The sequence below is a fragment of the Astatotilapia calliptera genome, chromosome 12 (assembly GCF_964374335.1).
Source record: "Astatotilapia calliptera chromosome 12, fAstCal68.1, whole genome shotgun sequence".
Taxonomy (NCBI): Eukaryota; Metazoa; Chordata; class Actinopteri; order Cichliformes; family Cichlidae; genus Astatotilapia; species Astatotilapia calliptera.
In genome coordinates this window covers 32,573,027-32,596,495 of record NC_137433.1, presented here as the reverse complement: position 1 = coordinate 32,596,495, position 23,469 = coordinate 32,573,027, and the positions used below count along the sequence as shown (strand labels likewise).

General features: G+C 39.2%; 1 protein-coding gene and 1 long non-coding RNA gene across 2 annotated transcripts; one reads left to right on the top strand and one right to left on the bottom strand.

Annotated features, from left to right (window-relative positions):
* The first annotated feature begins 1,774 nt into the window (after nucleotides 1–1,774).
* castor1 (cytosolic arginine sensor for mTORC1 subunit 1) lies at nucleotides 1,775–23,213 on the top strand. The gene is made up of 9 exons (XM_026187777.2): nucleotides 1,775–2,204; nucleotides 8,126–8,196; nucleotides 11,931–12,124; nucleotides 12,706–12,841; nucleotides 14,902–15,025; nucleotides 15,539–15,649; nucleotides 16,825–16,907; nucleotides 17,470–17,564; nucleotides 22,188–23,213. The coding sequence occupies exons 1-9, from the start codon at nucleotides 2,047–2,049 to the stop codon at nucleotides 22,257–22,259; spliced, it is 1,044 nt and encodes a 347-aa protein (XP_026043562.1). The 5' UTR covers nucleotides 1,775–2,046; the 3' UTR covers nucleotides 22,260–23,213.
* LOC145432457 (uncharacterized) lies at nucleotides 13,229–14,147 on the bottom strand. Its single transcript, XR_013912752.1, has 2 exons — nucleotides 14,017–14,147; nucleotides 13,229–13,560 (listed from the first exon to the last, which is right to left on the bottom strand). It is a non-coding gene; the product is annotated as an uncharacterized LOC145432457 (long non-coding RNA).
* Nucleotides 23,214–23,469: the final 256 nt, after the last annotated feature.

The following is a 23,469-nucleotide window of genomic DNA, read 5'->3' as shown; positions in this document are numbered from 1 at the left end:
GCTGCAATTATTTGATAAATGAAAACTTTATCATATAAGATCAAATCAATAAAATATGAAGATAAGATCAATCAAGAAACTAGTCAGTGAGTTCACCTGTAGTCTATGGCCATTAAGGTCGCAAGAATTTTACTCAGAGGTCAGGTTCAACAAGCATTTCTTTATTGACCTTTGGGCAATGTTACAGACACAGAAATATCCTTTATTGCCCATACTTGGGAAATTCACATGTTTCAGCACCAAAGTGACAGGCGGATACAGATTCTCACAAAAGTAAAGAATATAAAATAAAAAAAACAAGAAATGGAAAGCACAGGGCAAATTTACAATGTAAGAAAAAAAATACTGTATAGTTATTAAAAATATACCCAGGCTCAAAGAAATGTGCAGCTGAGTAGGATGGGGTTTTTTTTTCTTTTACAGAAGTACAAAAAGTGCTGTGAAAAGTGCTTAAAAACAACAAAGAGACACACTTTACAGGAAATTGAAAAACTGTGCAAATAACAGCAGTGATGCAAACAACTTATTGTGTTCATTGGGATCAGTGATGGATACAAAGTCTAACAACTGCTGGGAGGAAGGATCTGTGATAATGCTCCTTTGTGCAGCTAGGATGCAGCAGTCTGTCACTGAAGGAGCTCTCCAGTTCTGCAACAGATTCATACATGGGGTGGGAGACACTGCCCAAGATTGATTTATTTTGGCCAGAGTTCTTCTGCCTCCTACCACCTGCACTGGGTCAAGGGGGCATCCTAGAACAGAGCTGGTCTTCCTGATGAACTTATCAGGGCGATCGTCCGACTCTTGGGCGATCGTGGCTCAAGAGTTGGGCGTTCGTCTTGTAATCGGAAGGTTGCCGGTTTGAGCCCCGGCTCCGACAGTCTCGGTCATTGTGTCCTTGGGCGAGACACTTCACCCGTTGCCTACTGGTGGTGGTCAGAGGGCCCGGTGGCGCCAGTGTCCGGCAGCCTCGCCTCTGTTAGTGCGGCTACATGTAGCTTGCCATCACCAGTGTGTGAATGTGTGTGTGAATGGGTGGATGATTGTGTATAGTGTAAAGCGCTTTGGGGTCCTTAGGACCAAGTAAAGCGCTATACAAATACAGACCATTTATCCAACCACTTCCTTCCAGCTGTAGATAAGTTGCTGTTCCAACAGACAACACCACAGAAGATGGATGATGCCACCAAAGAGTCAAAAAAGCTCTTCAGGAGCACACCCTGCACTCTAAGAGATCTCAGTTTTCTCAGCAGGTAGTCTGCTCTGACTTTTCCAGTAAAGAGTATCCGCGTTGTGACACCAGTCCAGATTATTGTTCAGGTAGGGGTACACCCAGGTACTTATAAGAGTCCATTATCTCAATGCTAGTTCCCTGGATGTTCACTAGTGTTGGTGTGGTTGATCTGAAACCCATCATCAGCTCCTTGGTTTTCCCTACATTGATCAGTAGATGATTCTGCTGGCACCAGGCCACTGTCTGTACTCTGGGTCATCCTCAACTTTGATGAGGCCTGCTATGGCAGAGTCATTAGAGAACTTTGGTAGATTTCAGCATGAGTAGTTGATGGAGGGGGGAAAGCAGCAAGTAATTATACTGATATTGTTTTGTTTACACTCTTGTGAAAAAAGTGTAAATAATTGTAATAATAGTAATAGTTATAATAATTGTAATCTTTTGTTTTAGTTGTTCATTCAAATCCGCTAAATGAACAGAAACTATTATGAGAATATTTGATGGCTTTTATTTTTGAAAACAAAACCGGAAGTCGTCACAGCTCGTTTCACACACCCTGCGTGCATGTGCCAAGCATCGGCATAAACCTGTAGCTTTAAGAGGAGGGGGCGTGTCTTTTCTAGGGCTGTCCCTTTATTTGAATATACAGTAGTTAAGCGGGGCTGGCGTATGGTTGCGTCGCATGTTTTTCTCTTTTCTGAGAGAAGCACCAGCGTGACGTGGGTTTTTTTATTCGGCGGAAATACTCATGACCTATGTCTCTTTAACATTTGAATGATATCATCCAGCTAGGAAGGCGTCTTCTCCGCCGCATGCAGAAACAGAGCAGTGGAGAGGAACTGCTCGCAACCAGAAATATGGACTTGCACATATTGGACCACAGGCTGAGGGTCACCAGTATATCCAAGAATGGTCTGGTGAATTTCACACACCCACTGATAAAGCTGATATTTCTCCGGAACAGGACACGGTAAGGAGATTCGTTGATCGGGCCAGATGGTCATGTCGCTTTGCTTTACGAAACAGCTTTGGTAATCCAGTACGGATATATGAGATAACCTACAGCGCCTCTTCATTCACTGGGTGGCCGAGCTATTACTGGGCGATTTGCCTGCACATGCTTTGCCTCCATGAATCATTCACAACAGTGCATGTAGATGTAAAGAATTGCAGTAGCTTTTGTTTTTAGACATTCTGTTTTATAGTTGCATTTGCACAAAAATCTGCAGCATTTAAACGGAATTTTTGTGCCCTGCATACCTTTAATACGCGATTCTTCCAGTGGGCACAAAATCAGCTTTAATCAAACTACTTCAGAAGCGTGCAGTACCGTTGTGTATTTTGGTTGGATCCCGTCTCTCCGAAACAAACTTAATACATGACATCCTGCGCTCGAAACCAACGTTCAGCCTGCAAATTTTTCTCATCTCACCCAGGCATTAGTACCAGTTTTCAGCTAATCCCTGGATATCCCTCCATTGTTATGCAATTGTTTATTCTTGCGGCTGGCCCACATATAAACGACCAAAAGAAGAGATCGGCATCTGTCTTCAGACCACCATGATATAGGCCGTGCGGGGTTCAGCTGCAGCTCTCGTGTTGAGTAACAAAGAACCTGTAAACGACTGTCTAGAAAGCGCTTCCTTATGTCATCGCCTTTCTGGATTCTGAAGTCTGTACATCACACCATACTCTGAAAGGTTCTTATGATGTACCTTATTTTGGCTTCCTCTTAAAAAGAGAGCAACGTTTTCATTATTTGGGGCAGCTGGGCAGTAAAAGTGCATCCTTACAAGACCATAGAGAAGTTACATCTAACATAAATCCATATGTCAAATGCATCTCTGTACATGCTCGATTGATTTCATCTGTACTTGGTTGAGTATTGGGTAATGGAATAAGTTTGACATGTTCAAACTAGACACACTGTGTCATGATGACTTATTCTACAGTACTGTAGAAAGTAAATAACATGTCTCTGTGAATAATCATAGATGTGTGGGATTTGTGTGAGGAAGGCATTGGGCAACCGGTTAACAAGAAAATCCATATAAATATATAGTTACTTTTAAAAACTCACTTGAAAGGTATAAACATTTTTTGAACAGGTTTAGTGAAGCATTCAGTATATGTTTAAAAAGTAGGCGAAGCACTGAATAAACCAGAAAGGGCATTTTGATCATGCTTTGGAGTTATGTCACCATTGTTTTTCCTGTTTCTTTTTCCATGAGCAAGAGGGATTTTTTATTTTTTCCACCTTTTGGTCAAATACTAGGTGATGCGGAATGGGGAGTGGTGGTGAAGTTTGTTTTTAGTTGCTTGATTTCAATCGGGGAGCAAAAACAAGCCTGATTGCTCCGGGACACTTCTAGCCATCTCCCTTTTTCAGGCCTCTGCTATTCATTTGTGAACAACTCCCTGTGCAAAGCGATTTGAACGCAGCTCTGAGCAGAATTTTAAGGAGGTAATCACATGTGGCATAGTGGATTTTTCTTCAGCGTCCATTCGCGTTGGAGCTTACTATGTCTATAGTGCAGAGGCTAAAAGTAGTGAAAGGAACACTTTTGCCTTGTCTACAAAAAAATATTCATATGACGGAATAAAGTTTGCACTATTAGCTACAATATTACTCTGTAAATGTCAGTGTCATTACCAACTTAAACATAAATGTCAAATACTCTGTTTTGCAGAATATAAAATATCAAAGTTATCAGTGAATTCTCCTAGAATGGCTGAAAAAATGTGCACCTTGAGCTTCTAAGCCATTCTAGTCTTATTAGTATTCTGGTTTTGTCTTTAGTAGTTGTTTACACTTTGTAGGTAGAGTAATAAACAAAGCTCAGCATCAGCTCAATATATTGTTCTTCCTGAATTGTGGATGTAGCCCCGCAGGCTCCACACCGTCCTCCTTTCTTCTCTTTGGCGGCTAACTAACAAGAGCATGGGTTGGAACAATACTTCAGCCGAGCCAGAAACCCGGTTGGGAGTTTTCCACTTGTCTGCTTCAGTGATCCGTCAAGGCTGGGGCTCCCGCTCCTCCTGTTTACAGAGGACTTCCCACACCCCGTACCCACCCGCCTTTATGAAACTGGGGGGGGGGAGCCCGAGAGAAAACTAGGAATCTTGTTTTCATAAGTTGCTAAGGTAGTAGACAACTTGTCGTGCTGTGATCATAGGACTTGAGTCGCTTGAGGCTCATTCCTCCCCCTTGAGCATCAGTTTTCTGTGTGCTTATCATGTTTTTTCAGCTGGAGCATCAGTTGCAGGCCCAGTGCCGTCACCAGCCCTCACTCCCTAAGTGCTGCTACCACCCGTTGTTTTGTGCAGCTGGATCAAAGTCCAACCTCTTGTGTGCTTGGTTTTCATCTTCCCCACTTGGCCGCTCCCTCGCTACCCGTTGCTTCCTCATCTCTTCTAGTTATTTTCATCTCCTTCTCTCAGTGTTCCTTCTACTTCAACAGAAGCTTATTTTTCCAACCCATGTTACTGGATGCTGTACGAAACATGTTTGGGGCACTGACTTTGCTTTGCCACTGTAGATTCTTTGCCTGAATCTACAGTGGCAAGCCTGCAAATGGATCTGTGCCACTGGTGTCCACCAAGTTATGAACAGCAATAACTCTTTTTGTTGAGCAGATTTATTCTTTGAAGGAAGCTGAAAGAAAATATACTTTTTCTACAACAGTAGACGTCAAATTGGATCTTCCTTTTGACTTCATAAGAGGTCCTTGGCTGTACTGACTGCAGTTCTGCAGTCTTCATGTGACCGCAAAAACAATGCAGTGCAAATGGTTTTCCAGCTTTCTTCTTAGTGCATTATAATGCATAGATGTATAGGTGAAACATCTGTCTTGCATGTACTTTGCAAACAGGAAACCAAATATGCACACTTGTTTCACAGATAGTTCCCTCAAACTGTCAGAATGTTGCTGAGCTGTGGCTTACTTGGATGTACAAAGTCAGTCTTCACCCTCTGCTCCAAACGACACAGCACATTCATTTGTGCACTAAACGTTGCCGTTTTTACTTGCAGGAAAGCTGCTTGACATACACTAGCTGCAGGAAACTGCTTGCTAGGGAAGGTGAGGGGTCAACAGGAAATGAGAGATGTATTGTAACACAATTGGCTGGCTGAGCTTGCTAGCAAAGCCGGTAGTTACTGTTAACAGCATTCTCTCTGCCTCTCTTTGTCTATGTGGCGTGATTGTCCCATTTCATGCCAGGGATTACTTTTTGCTGACTCAGGAGTTAGACTGTCTCTCTCAGGTTTTGGCTGTAGTAGTCTAAGCTGACTGATAAGCAGAGGAAGAGGAATGTATCTTCAGCGACATTGTAAGAATACAGGAAAATCGCACTTCCTTGTTAGGGTTTCAAATGAAACAAAGAGATCTTCGATTTAGAAACTGCTTTTAGGTTCTCCATCACTAAAAATAAAAACACTCGCTAATGAGGCCCCTGCTATAGCCTGACTTCTTTCTGGCAAAACGTGTTTATTATCCCCCATTGTTAATCCACCAGTTATTAGCAGATATCTCCCTTTTAAGGGTATAAGTATTAACTAGTTCTAGCTAAAATCTGGTTCCATAATTGCCAGTCCATCTAAATCATATGCTTTCAAGCTTATCAAATCCTTTCAGTGCTGCTTTTCTGACACTTGCAGAGGAGCACAAAATAATGACATCTGACCTGTGGCAGTGGAATTTGCACACCTGAAGTTTTTTTGTTTTTTGTTTTTTTTTAGGTCATTGATCAGTTGCTTTGGTCTGCCATTTGCTTTTGTTGTTTTGTTTTTTCAACACAGGACATTAAATAGGGACCAAATATTGACTTTAAAAAATCAGTGTTATGAAGAAGAATCAGTAAAAATATTGGTGTTTAATGAAATTCCAGAAATATCAACCCCTAATCCTTTGTTGCTTTGTATACTCATAGGGCACTTCATTGGGTGTACCTCTTTGTCCCTTTTGCCTTCAGAACTGCTGGAAGCATTCCTCAGATTTGTGTCCATATTGTGACATGATAACATCATACAGTTGCTGCAGATTTGCTAGCTGTACATCCATGATGTGAACTTCCTGTTCTACCACATTCCAGAGCACTCTGTTGCATTGAGATCTGGTGAACGTGGAGGCCATTTGATTACAGTGACTTCAGTTTTCAAGAAACGAGTCTGAAATTATTTGAGCTTTGGTGGTCATAGAAGGATGGACATGATGAGCAACAATATTTAGGTAGGCTGTGGTTTTTAAATGATGTTCAGTTGGTAGTAGAGGGGCCCAAAGGGTGCCAAGAAAACACTCTCCACACCATTACACCAACATCATGAGCCTGAATTGTTGATAAAAGGCAGGATGAATCCATGCTTTCATGTTGTTTACACCAAATTATGCCATTATTTATCCAAAGAACTACCACTCACTGGATATCTTCTTTTTTTTTTTTTTTTTTCTGGGAGAGAGCGTTGTGGGAAAATTCCTGTAGATCAGCAGTTTCTGAAATATTCACATTTAAAATCCCATAAATCACCAATCTTATGCTCTGTTTGAACTTGATGACATTGCTAAATACATACACTTACTACCAAATTATTGGCTAATTAGACATTTGTGTTGATTAGCAATTGAAAAGGTGTACCTAATAAAATGGTTGGTAAATATATATGCCAAGATTTGACTCTTCAGTATGAAGTTTCAAGTTTATCTATAGCAGCCTAGAAGACAGTGTTTACTATCACATTGCATTCTGTGAGACAAACATCATCAGCTGAGCTTTGAAGGACAGAGCCAGGCTACCTGTGTTTCCATCCCCAAGTCAAGCTTGACTTCAGAAATGTTTGATTGTAAGTGTTAGAAGCCCTCCAGTCCAGAATGGCACCAGATATGAAACAAAATGACAACAGTTTAAACTCAACACATCAGCAGTGTGAACTGTGGCTGTTTTTCTTTTTAAAGAAGTGCAAATCTTAAGTCTAGCCTGGCCAGTGAAAAACGAAACCCTGCTTTGTTTTGTCAAAGTTCATATTAATGTTTAAGTAGACAATAGACAGAGTTATGCACAGATCAGTTCTATCAGCTTCCCTTTGTATTCTTTACTTGTATGTTCTTTGAGAACGTACCAGATTGTTGAGTTTTTTTTCCTTTGTCAAACCACACAAAATCCTATTGGCCTAGTGTTTTTTTTTTTGTTTGTTTGTTTGTTTTTTCACAGAGACACCATTCAGTAGGACTGAACATGAGCCACTGAGTCTGCCTTTTTACAACAAATAGCTCAAAGCTTGGTGAAGAGATTACAATAAATTGTCATCAATGTTCTGTCTTGTTTCATACCAGCTGCTCTTTTCTTCAAAAATTGTTAACCCTGTTGGGCTGTATCAGCAGGCAAAACGACACCGTTTTCAAACATTTAATGAAACTCACACTTTTTTTTTTTTTTAAAACAAGCTTCAAGAAGACCACAAAGATGTAAACTGTTGCCTATGGTTCATCCAGTTGTGAAAAACAGATTTAATTATAGATGTGTATAAACAATCTAGTGACTTTTATAAGCTCACATATCTCCTTTTAAACTGTGCTGCCCAGACATTATTTGAAAGGAGCGTTTGTCAGCCAAAGCAGTGCCCCAGTTTGGTATGTTTCCCCTCCATTTGCTATAGACAATGGAGTGATAGAAGCATAATATAGAGCTTTAGGCTTGTGATAATTAAAGGACATCCAGTCCTGAACCCCATGTACATATTGGTGAAAAATTCCATTTACTTGTTAAAGGAATATATTGAACCTCCTTTTGTTGGTTGCAAATGAATAACATGGCCTTTTTTCCTGTTTCTCTTTCCCCTATTGTCATCTCCTACTTTTCATTTTTTCTAATTTTGTGCCTCCTCTCCTGTTTCAGATGCAAGTTCTTTAGTCTGACTGAGACTCCAGAGAACTACACAGTTGTCCTTGACGAGGAAGGATTCAAAGGTATAATACCCTTGTTCATTTGCATTTCTATTTGGCAGGGGGTTATGTTTCCACATTTTAGTACCAACTGAACACTGTGTGCAGATATCGATAAATGTGTGCTATGTCTAATCTTTGTAGCATATCTGTTTGTCAGCCAGCCTTATCAGAAGAAAAAGAATCTACCAATAATGTAAAAATTTAGGAGAAAAAGAGGCAAAACGCACAGACACGGTCTGATAAACAATGTAAGGAAGCTACTGCCGATTCCAGTAAAAACACGATTTGGAATTAGTATGTATTCTTGAATTGGTCCACAACATAGGGCTGTGTTGTTTTAGCGGTCTAATGTTGCTTCCTTCCTTTCTTGTTCAGCCTCACAGATATCACACGGTAGAATGGTTGTAGACTTAAAACTGTGGAGATACAATGAGAAGAAAACAAGTCTTGTAAACTTAAATTATGTCAGTCGAGCAAAAAAAGTGTTTTTCGTGGCCTCCCAAAGAGCTTATGCAACTTTGCCATACTTCCAGTTTCACAGGAGATGATCTAATTTATCTCTGATATCAGTGAAGGAAAGGACTGACAGTATAAAGCATCACTAAAGTGCTTTAAACTCCCTGCCACATCTTAACAATACATTCATATAGAACTTTATTCTACTCACTTTAAGCACTTTATCAACCCGACAGCCACGGCCAATTTAGATTTACCAGTGAACCTTACATGCACGTCTTTAGGATGTGGAAGGAAGCAGGAGTACCCAGAGGAAAACCCACAAAGGAACCCAGCCAGGGTTCAAACCAGAGACTTTCTTGATGTGAGGCGACAGTGCTAACCACTCCACCACATAAGGCTGTTGTCTTTGTGCAGAGTATAATCTGTTGCATACACGGACAGGTAGTCCATGGACGAGTCGTCGTTTGGTTTGCCTAGATGCCTGCACAGAGCCTCACACTTACCATCTGATGATGAAATGCACAGCACCACATAACCTACAGTGGTCTAATGCAACTTTCCGGGGGAAAAAAGTTCAGCTTATTTTGCTGAACTTAGTAGAAGAAGTAGAATCTTGTGTAAAAAGTAAAATAAATTGTTAGAGCAATTAAAAAAGGAAACGCAGCAATGAACTTTTCCAGACATCACGCAGAGAAGGTGTGTGTGACAGCACCTGCTGCCATCTCTAGTACAAAGTCTTTGTAATGTCAGAACGAGCCCGTGTGAATCTGTGAATAGACCAGTTGTCCAGAGAGTTCAGTGCAAGCGAATGGACGTCATGTGTCCTGCCTCTTACATGCTCTACCTAGGCACCACCTCTCAGCTAAACCATGTGAAGTGTTTCAAGTAGTGAAAACAAAATCTCCCATTGTGTTCTACTTGTGAGAAAATCCAACTTTAGACAATGCCTGGACCCGATTATCGCAACATTGTTGAAGTTCATTTGGAAAAACAACTTTCTGATCCCATCCAGTGCTTTTGCTGCCATTTTTGTCTCGTCCTTTAACACAAATGTAGTTGTTAAAGGCATGTACCGCCTCGGGGTTCTCCATTACTCTCCTCTCTTGCTCTCCTTCTGACGGAAAACCTATTTTAAGAGGTTAAAGCTGGTGTAGTGAAGCCGCAAGGGGCTTCCTGTGACAAATTATGGCGACCAGAACATTGCTTCTTTTGAAGGGTATAAAGAAACAGAAAGGGGAATATTCACTGCAGGAGGTAGACAACATTTAGTAATGTTCTACGTTGTGAAGGTTTCCCGAAGTTCAAATCAACGTGCATGTCAAAAAGTATTCATGGATGTGTTTTTGTTTTTTAAATGTTTATAAATAGTTTATGAAAGGTTTGGCATAAAAGATGAAAAGTTACAACATGCAATTCCCAAGCTTGTAACCTGAGTATCTCTGCCTAAGCTGTTATTGCACATGAACTCTGGGCAGTCAAGACATTGTATTCAGTTGCTTTTTGTCACAAAGCAGGTTTATGTAAGAGTGCTGCCTGGGTAAGGCGTGCCCACAGAGTTGCTGTGAATTCTTCTGACATTTAATGTTGCTATTACGTGGGCAGAACGTTGCAAGGACTGAAAGTAAAGACTACTTGGCGTATGATCTAACTGCATTGGATATATGTGATCTTGCATAAAGCTCATTGTGATAATGTTGAGAAAATTTCAGGGGTAGTGTGAATTTGTGAAAAATCTAGACTGTATATAAAAGATGGTTGTAGCCGCCATGAAGGTGGGCTTTTTGTTGTTGTTGTTTTTGTTTTTTTATTCTCACTGTTGAAGCCCTTTGCATGATTGCCTCCACCTTCTTTTTGTTTTTTGCAGGGGGTTGTAATTATATTTGAACAACAGGATGAATTCCTTATGAGCTATCGCTAGTAAGCCTGGATGGGTGCATTGTGCAAACAGATGCCTGCTTTTTAGCATTAAGTAACATAAAAATATAAGGAAATACAGTTTTCCACTGGAGCAAACACTTATTAGATTGTCTATTAGACAGCTGATCATACGGCAAGCCATATTAATTTTGATATAAATGCAAAATAGCTTTAGAGAGTAAAACTTTTGGGCTGTAAAAATTGTGTGGGCCCCGCCTCAAGTGGCTACTACAGTTTTCGGCACTTCCACATTAGCCCCAGAGGTTGCCACTACCAGTTAAGTTACAGACATGCGTTGCGAGGGATCATCTATTTTAGCTTTGCCCCATAAAGGCACTGGTAGTAAGTCCCACTCTATGATCAAGCACTTGCTGTAGTGCTGCTCACATCTTATTTCACTGCTGGCCGTTTGCGGTGTAAATAGCGGGGACATGTTAGGTCTCTGTGGCAAAGGAAGAGAGAGCAGGTGGGAGAGAGAAAGTGTGGGTTCAGTGTACAGAGCAGAAAAAGCAACAGGAAGTAATCTTTTAACACCGCCTCGTTTGCAGCCTCACAAAGATACAGATACATCAACAGCAGCAACATTTTAAGAATCCACTTTGCTGCACTTGATCCTAAAGTAGATTAAACTGCTACTGTTTGTGGAACTCATGACTGATCCTCTGAGAAGCTGTGCGGTTGCTCTATTAGAATTTTGAATATTTATCAAATGTAAAATATTTACACAACATGTACGCTCAGTGTGTTTTCAATGGCTATGCTGCCAGCTGCAACTTCTGAAAGTTTTGCACTTTTTTTTTTGCAGATTGAGCTTTATGAGAAAATTTGCTTGGTGTCCTATTAGTGTGACAGTGGCATCGTTATTATTTTCTTATAGATAAGTTCTTTTTTTTTTCTTTTTTTGGTAAAACAAAAACATGGCAACAAATGTAAATGGAAGCCACCATGTTGGTAATTTTTAAACAGCATCTAGTCCTCTTAAGTCAAAGCACTTCCACAAAAGTAGGACAGATTTTCTTTAAAAGTGAATTATTAAAATCTGTGGCACCAAGGCAGTCCTGAGTTTTGAAATCTCTGCTTAAAAGTTCCAACACTGCATCCTATCAGTTCATCCCAACCCCAAATTTCTCAATCTACAGAAACCCCCCCCTAGACTCGCCATGAAGGGAATACTGAAACATGCAACATTTTCACAGCCTGAGTAGTACATCAGCAGCATTTTAACAGTATTAATATGTAGTTGGGTCCTGCTGGACATTGAAATAAACACTAGCCAAGGGTATTCAATTAATATTAGCCTTTTTTTGTTTTCTTTTTTAATCTATCCATCTTTTTGTTTTTTGCTTACCAATCATCTTTACTCTTATTTCTACCCTTAGAGCTGCGGCCCTCTGAGCACCTCCAGGTAGAGAGCGCCATCTGGCTGCCACTCAACGTGGTCTCTAATGGCAGTGCCTCCAGCAGCTCTCAGGCTGTTGGCGTGACTAAGATTGCCAAGTCGGTCATTGCACCCCTTGCCCAGCAGCATGTCTCTGTTTTCATGCTCTCCACTTATCAGACTGACTTCATCCTGGTAAGCACCATCTATTTAAATCTGCAAACATTTTTTTTATCCATTTTTATTCTGCTTGATTACACTCCAGTCTTATTAGCTTCCACATCGTGTTTAATTAGCCACTCTAAACTATTCACGGTTGTATAATTTGGATCAATTTTTTTACATTCTAAATACAATTTTAAATGCATTTTTTTTTTTAAAGTCACCCTGCAATTATGCACTGAAACCTTTTGCTACTACTGAGTTTTGCCAGATAAAAGAAGCCTGTGTTTGCATTTTGTCCATTCACCAATTTGGCAGTTAAGGGATTAATCCTCAACAGTGCTGAGGACACTAAAAAGTTACATATTAGATGTGAAAAGTGTGAAGTGGGCACAAATACATAACACCTTGACAGATGTTTGTGTCAGCAAGTATATTAATGTCTCACATGCTGCTTGAGCTCAGGTATTTCCTTAAAGTGAGCGAGTGTAGTATCCTGAAACAGCATGACATTATAGACAAATGAAATGCTTATGGAGGAGGTGTTGCATATGTTTAATCGATAAGCTGTCTTACTAGTGATGTTTATTTTCAACAATTTCTTTGTTGTGTAGGTGAAAGAGAAAGACCTGTCTGTGGTCGTCAGCACACTAGAGGAGGAGTTCAATATCTATAAGGAGGAGGGAGGAGAGTCTGTTCCTGTGCATTGTCAGGATGTTTCCAACGGCCTCCACAAGAACGGCAGAGAAGGTACAGGTCACAGGGCTATTTAGTATGGATTTATTCATTGATCCAATTTGTCTCAGAGGAAGTACGGACATTAAAATGCCAGAGCACCACGTTCACTAAGGCCGGTGTCATCAGGTGACTGTTTTACAGTCCAGGTCACAAATCATTAAACGACAACTGAAGAATGATTTTATCTATGGAAAAGTACTTAAAAGCAGTTTTTTTGTTTTTTTCATTCCACAAGCATCTTATTTTAGAAAAGTCTAACACATGCAGTAGTGAGTATGTAACGCTAAGTTATTTAAGGACTAGTTTATGTCAATGGATGAATTTACTGACTGACGCGCAGAAGAAATAGTTCTTTATGGAGCCCAGATGGTGTGAATGATGAGACCAAAAACTGCAATGTCTTGTACCAAAAATATATTGAATAAATAGGGGAAAGGGGAAATGGAACAAAATAATTAACACAACACACAACGTAAATGTCCACAATTAAATAATAAATCAGTGCTGTGATTTTTCTGTGCAAGAGTCCTTTTGCTAAGAGTCCTTTTTTTGGTCCTTTTCTTTTTAAAGTTCACTTTTAAGGTATTCCTCCTTAGGGTCCAGCTTCATACAAGGGGGAAATATGTCCGTAATCCAAAGACGGCTAAGTGGGGGAAAAGAAAGAATGGTCCTACCGGCTCGCCACTTCAATATGAAGAAGATCAATTCAAAGAGGGAAAAAAAAACCTGACCTGTAGGTCAGAAAAATGTCCATTAGCACATCAAGTTCAATTCAGTTTACCGGTAAAAAAAAAAAAATGCTCTTCTGCAAGTCTAGGTAACAATGCAAATCATCATCAATCAATGTAAAACAGTTAAATCATTAATCATCTTGGCTACGTAGCTTAATCTATACATTCCAGTAGCGTTCGCTACAAACAATACAAAAACAACAATAAAGAAAAACAACTGTCTAACAGACAGCATAGCCGAATTCAAGGCAACACATAACAACAATCTTTCAATCGCACTTTGTTTCAAAGTAAGCCCATTAACATGCTTAAGTAAATAAAAGTGTTCAAAAACAGCGGTTTTTGAACCGGAGTTCTGCTTGCGGTGGGAGCGCTGCCGCACAGTCATTTTTTAATCGTGAAAACGATCGGCTGGTTACTGACAACCAAAGGTTGAAAGATATTAAGGACACTTACCGCTGAGTTTAAAGTTTAAAGATGAATTGAGGGGAGAAAACGCTTTGTTTTCCAATACCGCTCTAAATGCCATAAGCTCACAGCCACAGCAGGAGTCGAACCCGGAAGTATCCCTCCACAGCCGGTTTTCAGAGTTGCCGCGACATGGAAGGAGCCAATCAGAAGAGGGACCTCAAATCAGCTGACGTGGGTCATGTGACAGGGAGTAGTTGATATGGGTTACAAGTACACTGCAAATATTGTAGCAGCTTCTGCTGTGAGCGGTCTTGCATTCTCAGACTAACATTTGTGCAACCTTACACAACTCAATTTGAATGTAAGGCAGCCATGTGAGCCCATGCAAAGTCATTATTGATGCAGCCGTGTCAGCGCTGGCATCACTGCTGTTCTTTGATATTTTATAACTCAGCAGTGCTGCCACGATGCTGTACTGAAGAAAGAGAAAATGCTACAGAGAGAAGCGAAGTCATGATTGAAAAGACAGCAACCAACTGGGACTTACAGCGCTGTGCAAAAGCCTTGACTAACCCTCATTTCCTTATATTTTGCTAGGAAAATGTGAAGTATGTGCAGTGATTTATTAAAACATGCACAGTATTTTAGGCAAAAACAGAGTTTGTACAATATGAATGAGCTTGAAGGTCAATATACACGTAGAAGCTGAAAAGCTACCACATTATTATTATTTTTTTACTTTTGTTTTTAACAATAGAAAACAGTAACAGAGTAGATCCATAGATCAACAAAGATCCACTGATAAAAGGATTTTTGTCTTAAAAGACAATTTATTCTCTAGAAAAATCTGAAAAACCTGTGCGCAATGCCCATTTGTAGTAGTTCCAATCCTTCCCATTTTTACGGCTAACACTGTGCTTGTTCTTGCAGCCATTCAGCCTACAGTTCACCCGGTTCTGATCCCAAAGAACCAGTTTTGTGTCATGTCCCTGGATCCCGATACACTGCCGTCCATTGCCACTACACTCATCGATGTTCTCTTTTATTCCAGCAGGTGACGTTTTGTTTTTGTTTTTAATCACTTCACTGCAATACCTGTTTTAAAGCACAAGGTGGCAGCAGAAGACTCAAAGTAGAGTTCAGTTCAGTCAGTTCAGGCTTTTTTTGTTTTTGTTTTATTGATGGTAATATGAATTTATTTCATTTTTTTCTTTGCAGCATTGCTTTGATTGTGTTTATATTACCATTAAAGTGAAAATTTATAAAGTATTTTTATTAATTTTAGGACACGCTTGAAATGAAAAAACACTTGTAGCATATTTTATACTAAATCTAGGCTGATAAAGACTGCTTTTATTCTGCATACATATGTTTGTTTAACATGTTTTCACGTATAATTCTCCTAAAGTAAGACCAACATTTTTATTTATGACTTGCTTTTTTGCTCTGTGCTTGACAACCGTAATAAATGTGTGGCTGATGCAGTTTGTTATTGTGGTGTCCTTATTAAAAATTTAAAAAATGTTACTGTCTTTCTGTCACATTTAATGTGTTTCCTCCTTTTCAGTCCTAAAGAGGACCCCCAGCCAAGTCCAAGCCAGGATTGTGTTAAATTCTTCTCCTTCTCCCTCATCGATGGATACATCTCACTGGTGATGGACACTGAGGCTCAGAGACAGTAAGCAATCTAAATTTCCCACACTCTTAATTTACTTCATGGTTCTTTGCTGGCATCTATGACTTTCTTGCTTACGATGTATGAACAGGTATAACCCCTCAGGTTCTCTGGCACGAGTTATTCCAAAGTTCTGGATTAAATCTTTAAGTCATATGTTTTTGCCACTGAACAGTCAGAGGACTTGAGAGCCGAGGTTATTAAAGTTGAATAAAACTAAAGTAAAGTCAAAACCATTTTAGCTAGCTAAAATAAAAATACACTTAAGAAAATGTTTCAACTAACTAAAATGCTTTTATGAAAATAGAAAAAAGACAAAATAAATAAAAATAGACAGGAATTGACCTTAGTTTTAGTTACTGTCAGTCTGGATAAATCTGCCAACATGGCCTGCCTGAGAAGCCTTTGTGAACATTTATTAGTGCTTGCTGATGTCTTCATGACTCTTAAGTCACCTGCCTTTATAAAGTGTTTGAATTGTTAAATCTATGACTTTCCAAAGTCTTTTAGGATTAAGTTCAGAGGTTTTAGGTTTCATTTTACAAATTGTCTAAATAATTTCATTACAGATCATGAAGGCAAAATATATTTTAGAGCCCTTTAAAAAGAAAAATCCTTATTTTAGTATATTTGTTGTTTAATCTTCGGGTGGCAGCAAGAGCATTCTCTGGCAAGAGACAAAGCTTAGTTCATGGTTCAGTCCCCCACATAAGTAAACCCACATAAGTAAACTCATGCTTGATGAATCCAGACATTTCAAACTGAGTCTTATTCTGGCTTATAAATTGCTCAAGTTGCTTCATGTCTGAAGTACTTTGAGCTGCACATGAATAGGTGCCACATAAAAAGTTTGCTTACTTGAGTGAGTGCACTGAAGGCTGCTTTGAGTTCATAGCAGGTTTTCTGTCTTCTTAATGTCTCAGGCACAACACAGCTCATGTTGTTTGACGCTGCTCTATTTGATCATTTTAATGCAGGCGTTTTAAGCCAAGTGTGGACAATTTAACCTCATTGAGTCCAAAAAAATATGAATATCAAACTGAACAGCAGTTGTTTTGATGTTTTCTCAGCTCACTGCATTGCTGCTTTTGCAGTATTTTATCTGGTGATTGCTACAGGATGTTTTTCCCCTCTACATTTCTGACGTAACAAATCAGCGTTTGATTTGTGTGCTCCAGGTTTCCGGCCGATCTTCTCTTTACCAGCTCTTCCGGGGAGCTGTGGAGAATGGTTCGCATAGGAGGACAACCGCTGGGTTTCGGTACGATATTTTACTCATTCACCAAATGTTTCAAAATCAGCCATATGTGTTATCAAGAGGTAACTCTATGCATTTGGCTGTATCCGTCTTCACTTATCTCGACAACCGCAGATCTAGTCCACTTCCGATTTGGCAGGTAAGTAATTAGGAACTTGGTGATTGGTGGAAGTAAAGACTACTATGCTATCACACTTTCACAGCGACTTGTAGTTTGCCTGTCAGGCAGTTGGATAAATGTAATATAATATAAATTATACCTATGGGAAAAAACCCTGCCTTTAATTGTCCCCAAACGGATGTTTTACTATGCTGACCAAATTAGCATACCTGATGGTTGAAGCCACTTTTACTTATCAGGTTTTTAAATGCTTAACAGACTTATGATTGATTTGATTTACCATAATCTTTGTCACCAAAAACTTGTTCTGTCAACAGGAGAATGAAATGAGCAGGCAACACTGTGCTCATTAAATTTACAAACAGCTGAACCCTCATTATTATTTTTTATTTCGCTTTATTATGATTGTGCTGCTTATTCTCCTTCTCTCGTTATGTTTCATAGATGAATGTGGTATAGTTGCCCAGATATCGCAGCCTCTCGCCGACAGTGACATCTCTGCCTATTACATAAGCACCTTCAGCTTTGACCATGCTCTGGTGAGTCCAGCATTTTGATCACCTTAAATTATGAACAGTCTCAATCTGACATGTCATGGGTTATGCAAATAAATCGAACAGATCACATTTGTGATTAATAGATAAATACGCCACACAAGCTTAGCAAAAGTATAACGTGTTATGACGCAACTAGGGAAATGTAATGTGTATACTGGAGGTTTAACTTATTCTGTTATTAGACGACAGCATGGAGGTCAAAAGATTAATGTGATTGGGTAACATCCTGAAGAGAAATCGAATCAGCAAATCAGTGGAAATGCAAATCACTTCTTGTCAGAGTTAAGATTAAGATTAAGCATAAAAACAGGATGCAGATGTTTGCCTTTCGAGTTGAAGTCACAAACTTTGTGTTCAGTCAGTCATATATGCTGCTAGTAATTCGATCATATAGATTCAACTAAGTCTATAATGTGAATCGTTATTCAGGCTATGGACCACGATTCCATCTTAAAAGACTATTGTAGGGTCAGATCCCAAACCCTATAGGCTAGGCTGCTACACTTTTTGCTTTGGATGCTTAAAAAAAGTGAAACTTAACTCAGTTTTATATCTCAGTATCATTTTTATTGTCTAAAGACTTCAGGTTTGGATCTGTGTCTTTATGCACAGATAAAAACCAAGTGTTGGTCACATAAATGTCATTCGTGGAAGCATTACTCAGCATGCTTAAACTGGTTGACTCACTTAAAGGATATTTTGTGCAGTATATTTTTGGATATTTAACATTTAAGTGAAATTTATAGAGGTAAGTCCTATATTACACTCTCAAAGCAAGTTTGTTTTTCTTTCCTCCACAGTTTATTTTAAATTCAATGTACCGGTACATGTAAGGTTACCTGTCCCTTACTCAGTCTGCCGTATTAGCCTCCACACACCTGAACCTTACCAAGATGAAGGTGATGGTAGCTAAATTGACTCCAAATACGATGCTGAAACTCTGTACTTTCCATGTGGTTTGATAGCACATCAAAATTTGACGTGTCTTCAAAGGTTCATTTTGATATGCACATTATCGTGCCTGTCAAAAATCGGTTGCATTGAAATTGTGTATGTGCCAGCTTGGTAAGCAAGTTATCTGCATTATCTTGAAAATTACTAAGAAAGCTTTATCTGGCTCATTTGTTGCCATTTCCGAGAAACCTGCCTGTGAATCAACAAAACCAAGTTTCCCCTCTACATTTAGGCAAGAAATGCTTTTTCTCATGGTGTCTGTAAAGTGAGTAGAGAGATCTGAGGTAAACCACGTATGATATTGCATTTCTCTACTGCAATATTAGACTTCTTATCTGCAGCTATAATCCAAATAAAAAAAGTAGCTGTCTTGTATAAAATGTAAATGAAATGATTTGAAAACCTTAAGAATCTTTGAGAACAGTACAATAATATAATAATAAAATTATACACCAATGCAGCGCCCGGGGAGCAGTGTGTAGGGACGGTACCTTGCTCAAGGGTACCTCAGGGTAGCCGTTCAGTGGAGTCGAACCCCCGACCTTCCGATCATGGGGCAACCACTCTACCTACTGAGCTATCCCTGCCCCTTGTGTGACAACAAAGTGTTGTTTTTAATTTAATGAAATATGGTGAAAGGCCAAATATCAAACAACTAGTTAAATTGATTAGTAACATGACTGGGTATTTAAAAAATAAATACATAAACTGACTCAGTCTTTCCAGACTAAAGATGTGGAGAGGCCCCCTACTCTGTAGAAGACTGCATAGGTGAATAATTCACCAATGAAATAAATAGTTCTCAACTATTTATTTTAGTTAAAATCCTTAAAAATAAAGGTATTGAAGAGGTGCAATCTTTGGGTGCTTAAGCAGCACAGCAATTAAAACCGACAAGATCTGGTTCTGGAAACCAGGACGTCGGGGATGGGCAACTCCAGGCTTCAAGGGCTGCTGTCCTACAGGTTTTAGATGTGTCCTTGATCCAAGACAGCTGATTTTAAATGGCTACATGACCTCCTCAACATGTCTCGAAGTTCTCCAGAGGCCTGGTAATGAACTAATCATTTGATTCAGGTGTGTTGACCCAGGGTGATGACTAATACCTGCCGGACACAGGCCTTTGGGACCTGGAGTTACCCACCCCTGCAATACATGGATTAGAAAAATGTAAAAAAAAAAAATCTCATACCTCCCACAAACACAGGATCAAATTTAAAGAATGGCAAAGAAAAATGCAGCGATCTTGAGCTAATTTTCATTTAGACACGTTGTCTAAGGAGCTTGGAAAGAAAAGTGTCTGGACTTCTTTAAGTTGCTTGAAGTTTCACCTCTCATCCGAGAAGCTTCTTCAGTTCAAAAGGGTCAACTATGCGAGTGTACACCCCCCCCCCCCCAAACAGGCACAATCGACGTCCTAATGATCCTCTACCTAATCACATGAGCCAAGGTGTGAAAACTGGTGTAGGTCATAGTCAGTCAAGGCTTCGCGCAAACTCATTTTGAAACTAGTGTGTGGTCCGTGTGTGTGGGCTTCCAGTAAACTTCAGGGTTGACGTTTCCATTCTCTTCAATGCCCGCGGCACAGTCCAGGAATGGCAAACAAAAACAACAACAACAAACTTTATTTATAGAGCACATTTAAAAACCAGCGGTATACCAAAGTGCTTAACATAAGAGACAGAGAAGTAACACGAATATTATAAGGCCTTAGCAAAGTATCAAATATACCCACAGGTCAATGCCACTAATACACAGGGGTAATATAAAATGCATATCAAAATAAAAACATAATAAAAGCACAAGCCATAAAAAAAATATGTATAAGGAAAAATAGAGTAAGTCTAAGAGTCAGGTGCGAGCATTAACAAGCAGGAAAGGCGAGATTAAAAAAAAAATAGGTTTTTAACCGTGATTTAAAAGATTGGATGGAATTGGACGCCCGGATCACAATCGGAAGGTTATTCCACAACTCTGGTGCAGCCAGGGCAAAGGCCCGGTCACCTCTAGACTTCAGCCGAGATCTAGGCTGCACCATCTTAATGCTCTGGCAGGAACATACGATTTAAGGAATTCCTTAAGGTAGCTCGGTGCTGTGTTGTTGGTAATTTTAAATGTAAGCAGCAGTATTTTAAATTGGATGCGGTATTTTATGGGTAGCCAATGCAGGTCAGCTACAGTTATCCTTTGTCTTCCCTGGTGACCTTTGTTTTTATCCACAGTGTTTATATGAGCAGTGAAGGATTCAACTTCTTGGGTTTTGAAGAAGACACTTTACAATCCCTTTATTCTGTTCTTATTTATGGTATGATTTATACAGTGTCCCATCTCTTTATGAAACAGGGTTATAAATTTTAAATATTTGTACAATGTTTCAATATAACATGGATGGGTGTATGGATGACGGGAGTAATAACCAAAGTCTTAGTCACGGAACACTATTGCTTTCTGTTCTGTCACTGCAATCAGGTGCTATCTTTACTCGTGAACCATAACCACACTGTTCTGTTAATAGCAAAGTCTTGCAACTTTAAGAGAAAAAAAGTAACAAAAAAGTAACAAAAAACACTTCCTGTGACGTCACAATGACGTGTGCACTTCTGAGAAATTCTTTGCATTAGTAGATAATTGCAATCCTGGAATATTTTTCTGCTATGTCATCCAGTTGTAGTATTTGAGATGTATTTCTTGCCAATGGGCACCCGCAAACAGAGGGTGTTTTGATGGGGAGTGGGGTAATGCCATCGTTACATTTTTTTTATTTTAAGAATTTTTTATTTTTTTTTTTACACTGATGAAAAGGATTGAAAGTCATGTTAAACAACACAGCAAGAGGTGCAGTGACTCTTTCACATTACTGTAGAGCAAAATCATTTTAATTCAACCACACTGGAGGGTTTTCGAACACGAGTGACCCGTTTAACGTCAAGCCAAAGTATCTGGTCATATTTAAGACTTTAGTAGGCCACTCCAAAGCCATTCAGAGTGGAGGTCCTGGTGCCTTTCAGATAGTTGTGTTCCTGCATGATTATCATTATGTATTATTAGCATTATCCCCTAATAAAGGAAATCATTTAAAACTGCACTTTGGATTTACTTGCGTTATTTTTGCATAATGTTGAAATGTGATTGAATCTGAAACAAGTGTGACAAATATCCAAAAACAATTAATCAGAGGGGTGTTTTCAAAGCACTGTACGTCAGTAGTCCGTGTGAAAGAACATGTGCATATGAGATGGTGGTAGGTCAGCACCTTTCAGTGAATTTATCACAGTCATTTTATCTTTAACTAAAGTAGATGGGCCAGTAAATGTCAATTGATTTCATGGAAGTTAATCATTGTGTAAGCTCAATGTTTTGGTATTAGGAACTGTAACTTTACTGTTTTGGTTGATTCTTAGCACTGTGATTAACCTTGTCTGCATCCATATTAGGCTAATTTAACTGTAATAAAACAGTTGTTACACTACCTGCCCAGCAGAAAACACTGTACAAAGTGAGTCCAGATTTTTTTTTTTTTTTAAATGAGGTAACAGAAGCAACCACAGTATTTCCATCATGTCAGCTTTGTAAGATTATAACACAATAAAGCTGTTCTTTAAGTTGCCAAGCAATAAATGTAATAATACGTATTTAAATTTTTTTTTCTAGGTCCCTGAAGAGGACATAGTCAGTGTGACAGACATGCTTCAGCACCAGAGGAACGAACCAGCCACCAGCTGATTTCTGAAGGACTGATAGTTCTTGATGATCTTGGCTCTTTATGTCCTCTTGCTCCAGTTCTAACAGCTAGAGGTGTCAGGCCAGCAGAGAAGGAGACTAACTCTGTGCCTAGATTAAGACTGCATTGCCAGAAGTATTAACTACTACAAATTTGCCATGAACACCACAAGCGCTTTTCTGTGGTGCGTGCACACAGTTTGTATGCGAGGCCTCCTGTTATACCTGTCGAGGCAGGATGCACAGGATGAGCCTTAGGGGGTCCTCAAGCTGACAAATGCACATCACAGTACACAAACACTTGAAAACAGACACAACCACACTTTAGCATTCAGTTTCACAAGCTGAAAGTTGGGCTTGAGCGTGTATAATAGACATGTATGGTCAGAAGATGAATTGTTTTGCAGCATAGACCAGAATACACTCAACACACATCTTAGTCTTCCAGTGTGGTGTTATATTATAATATCATGTCAAAGCAACAGTTGTTTTGTTTGTGGGGGAATTTTTTTTCTTCTTTTTTCATTTAAAGACCATTTGCAAGTATTGCTGTTTTCATTTGTGTTCAACTGGAAGTGTGTAGCTTGAAACGCAACGCGGTGACAAACAATCGTTTGTAATTATCATGCAAAAAATTTTTGGTTTTGACAACAGAGCTCACTTGTTCTGGTTTGAGAAGAAATATGTTGATTCTTGTGTCAAAACTACCACAATCTCTGTAGGGGGCGACCATTTCTCCTTTTTTAAATAAATAAATAAATAATGGGTCAGCATTTCTTAACCTGAGGTCAATAACACTATGTCTTATTTTTTGTTTTTTTTGTTTTTTTTGCACAATAAACTTTGTATCTAGCTATTATCACTTAGATCGTTTTTCGGTGGTACAAATGCATTTTATACAATTTGAAGTAAAATTCTTTTTGTGCTGCTTCAGTTAATAAAAGTTCTTTAAAATAAGTTCCATGTTGGCTTTGGTGTAAGTCATTCCAACAAGTACTGACAACAAATGTTGCTGTCATTTGTCCTACATGATGCAACTGGGCCTGTATTAAGTAGCTTTGATAATAGTTATTTATGGGAGGGGGGTTTCTTTTTGAAGAAACGGTTGAGACAGCTGAGAGGTGAAATGTGGTGTTCTTTTGGTTTTCATTTTAAGAGTATTAACAAACCTAAACCAACACACTAAAAAGTTCTTCCCAGCTAGAGGTGCAGT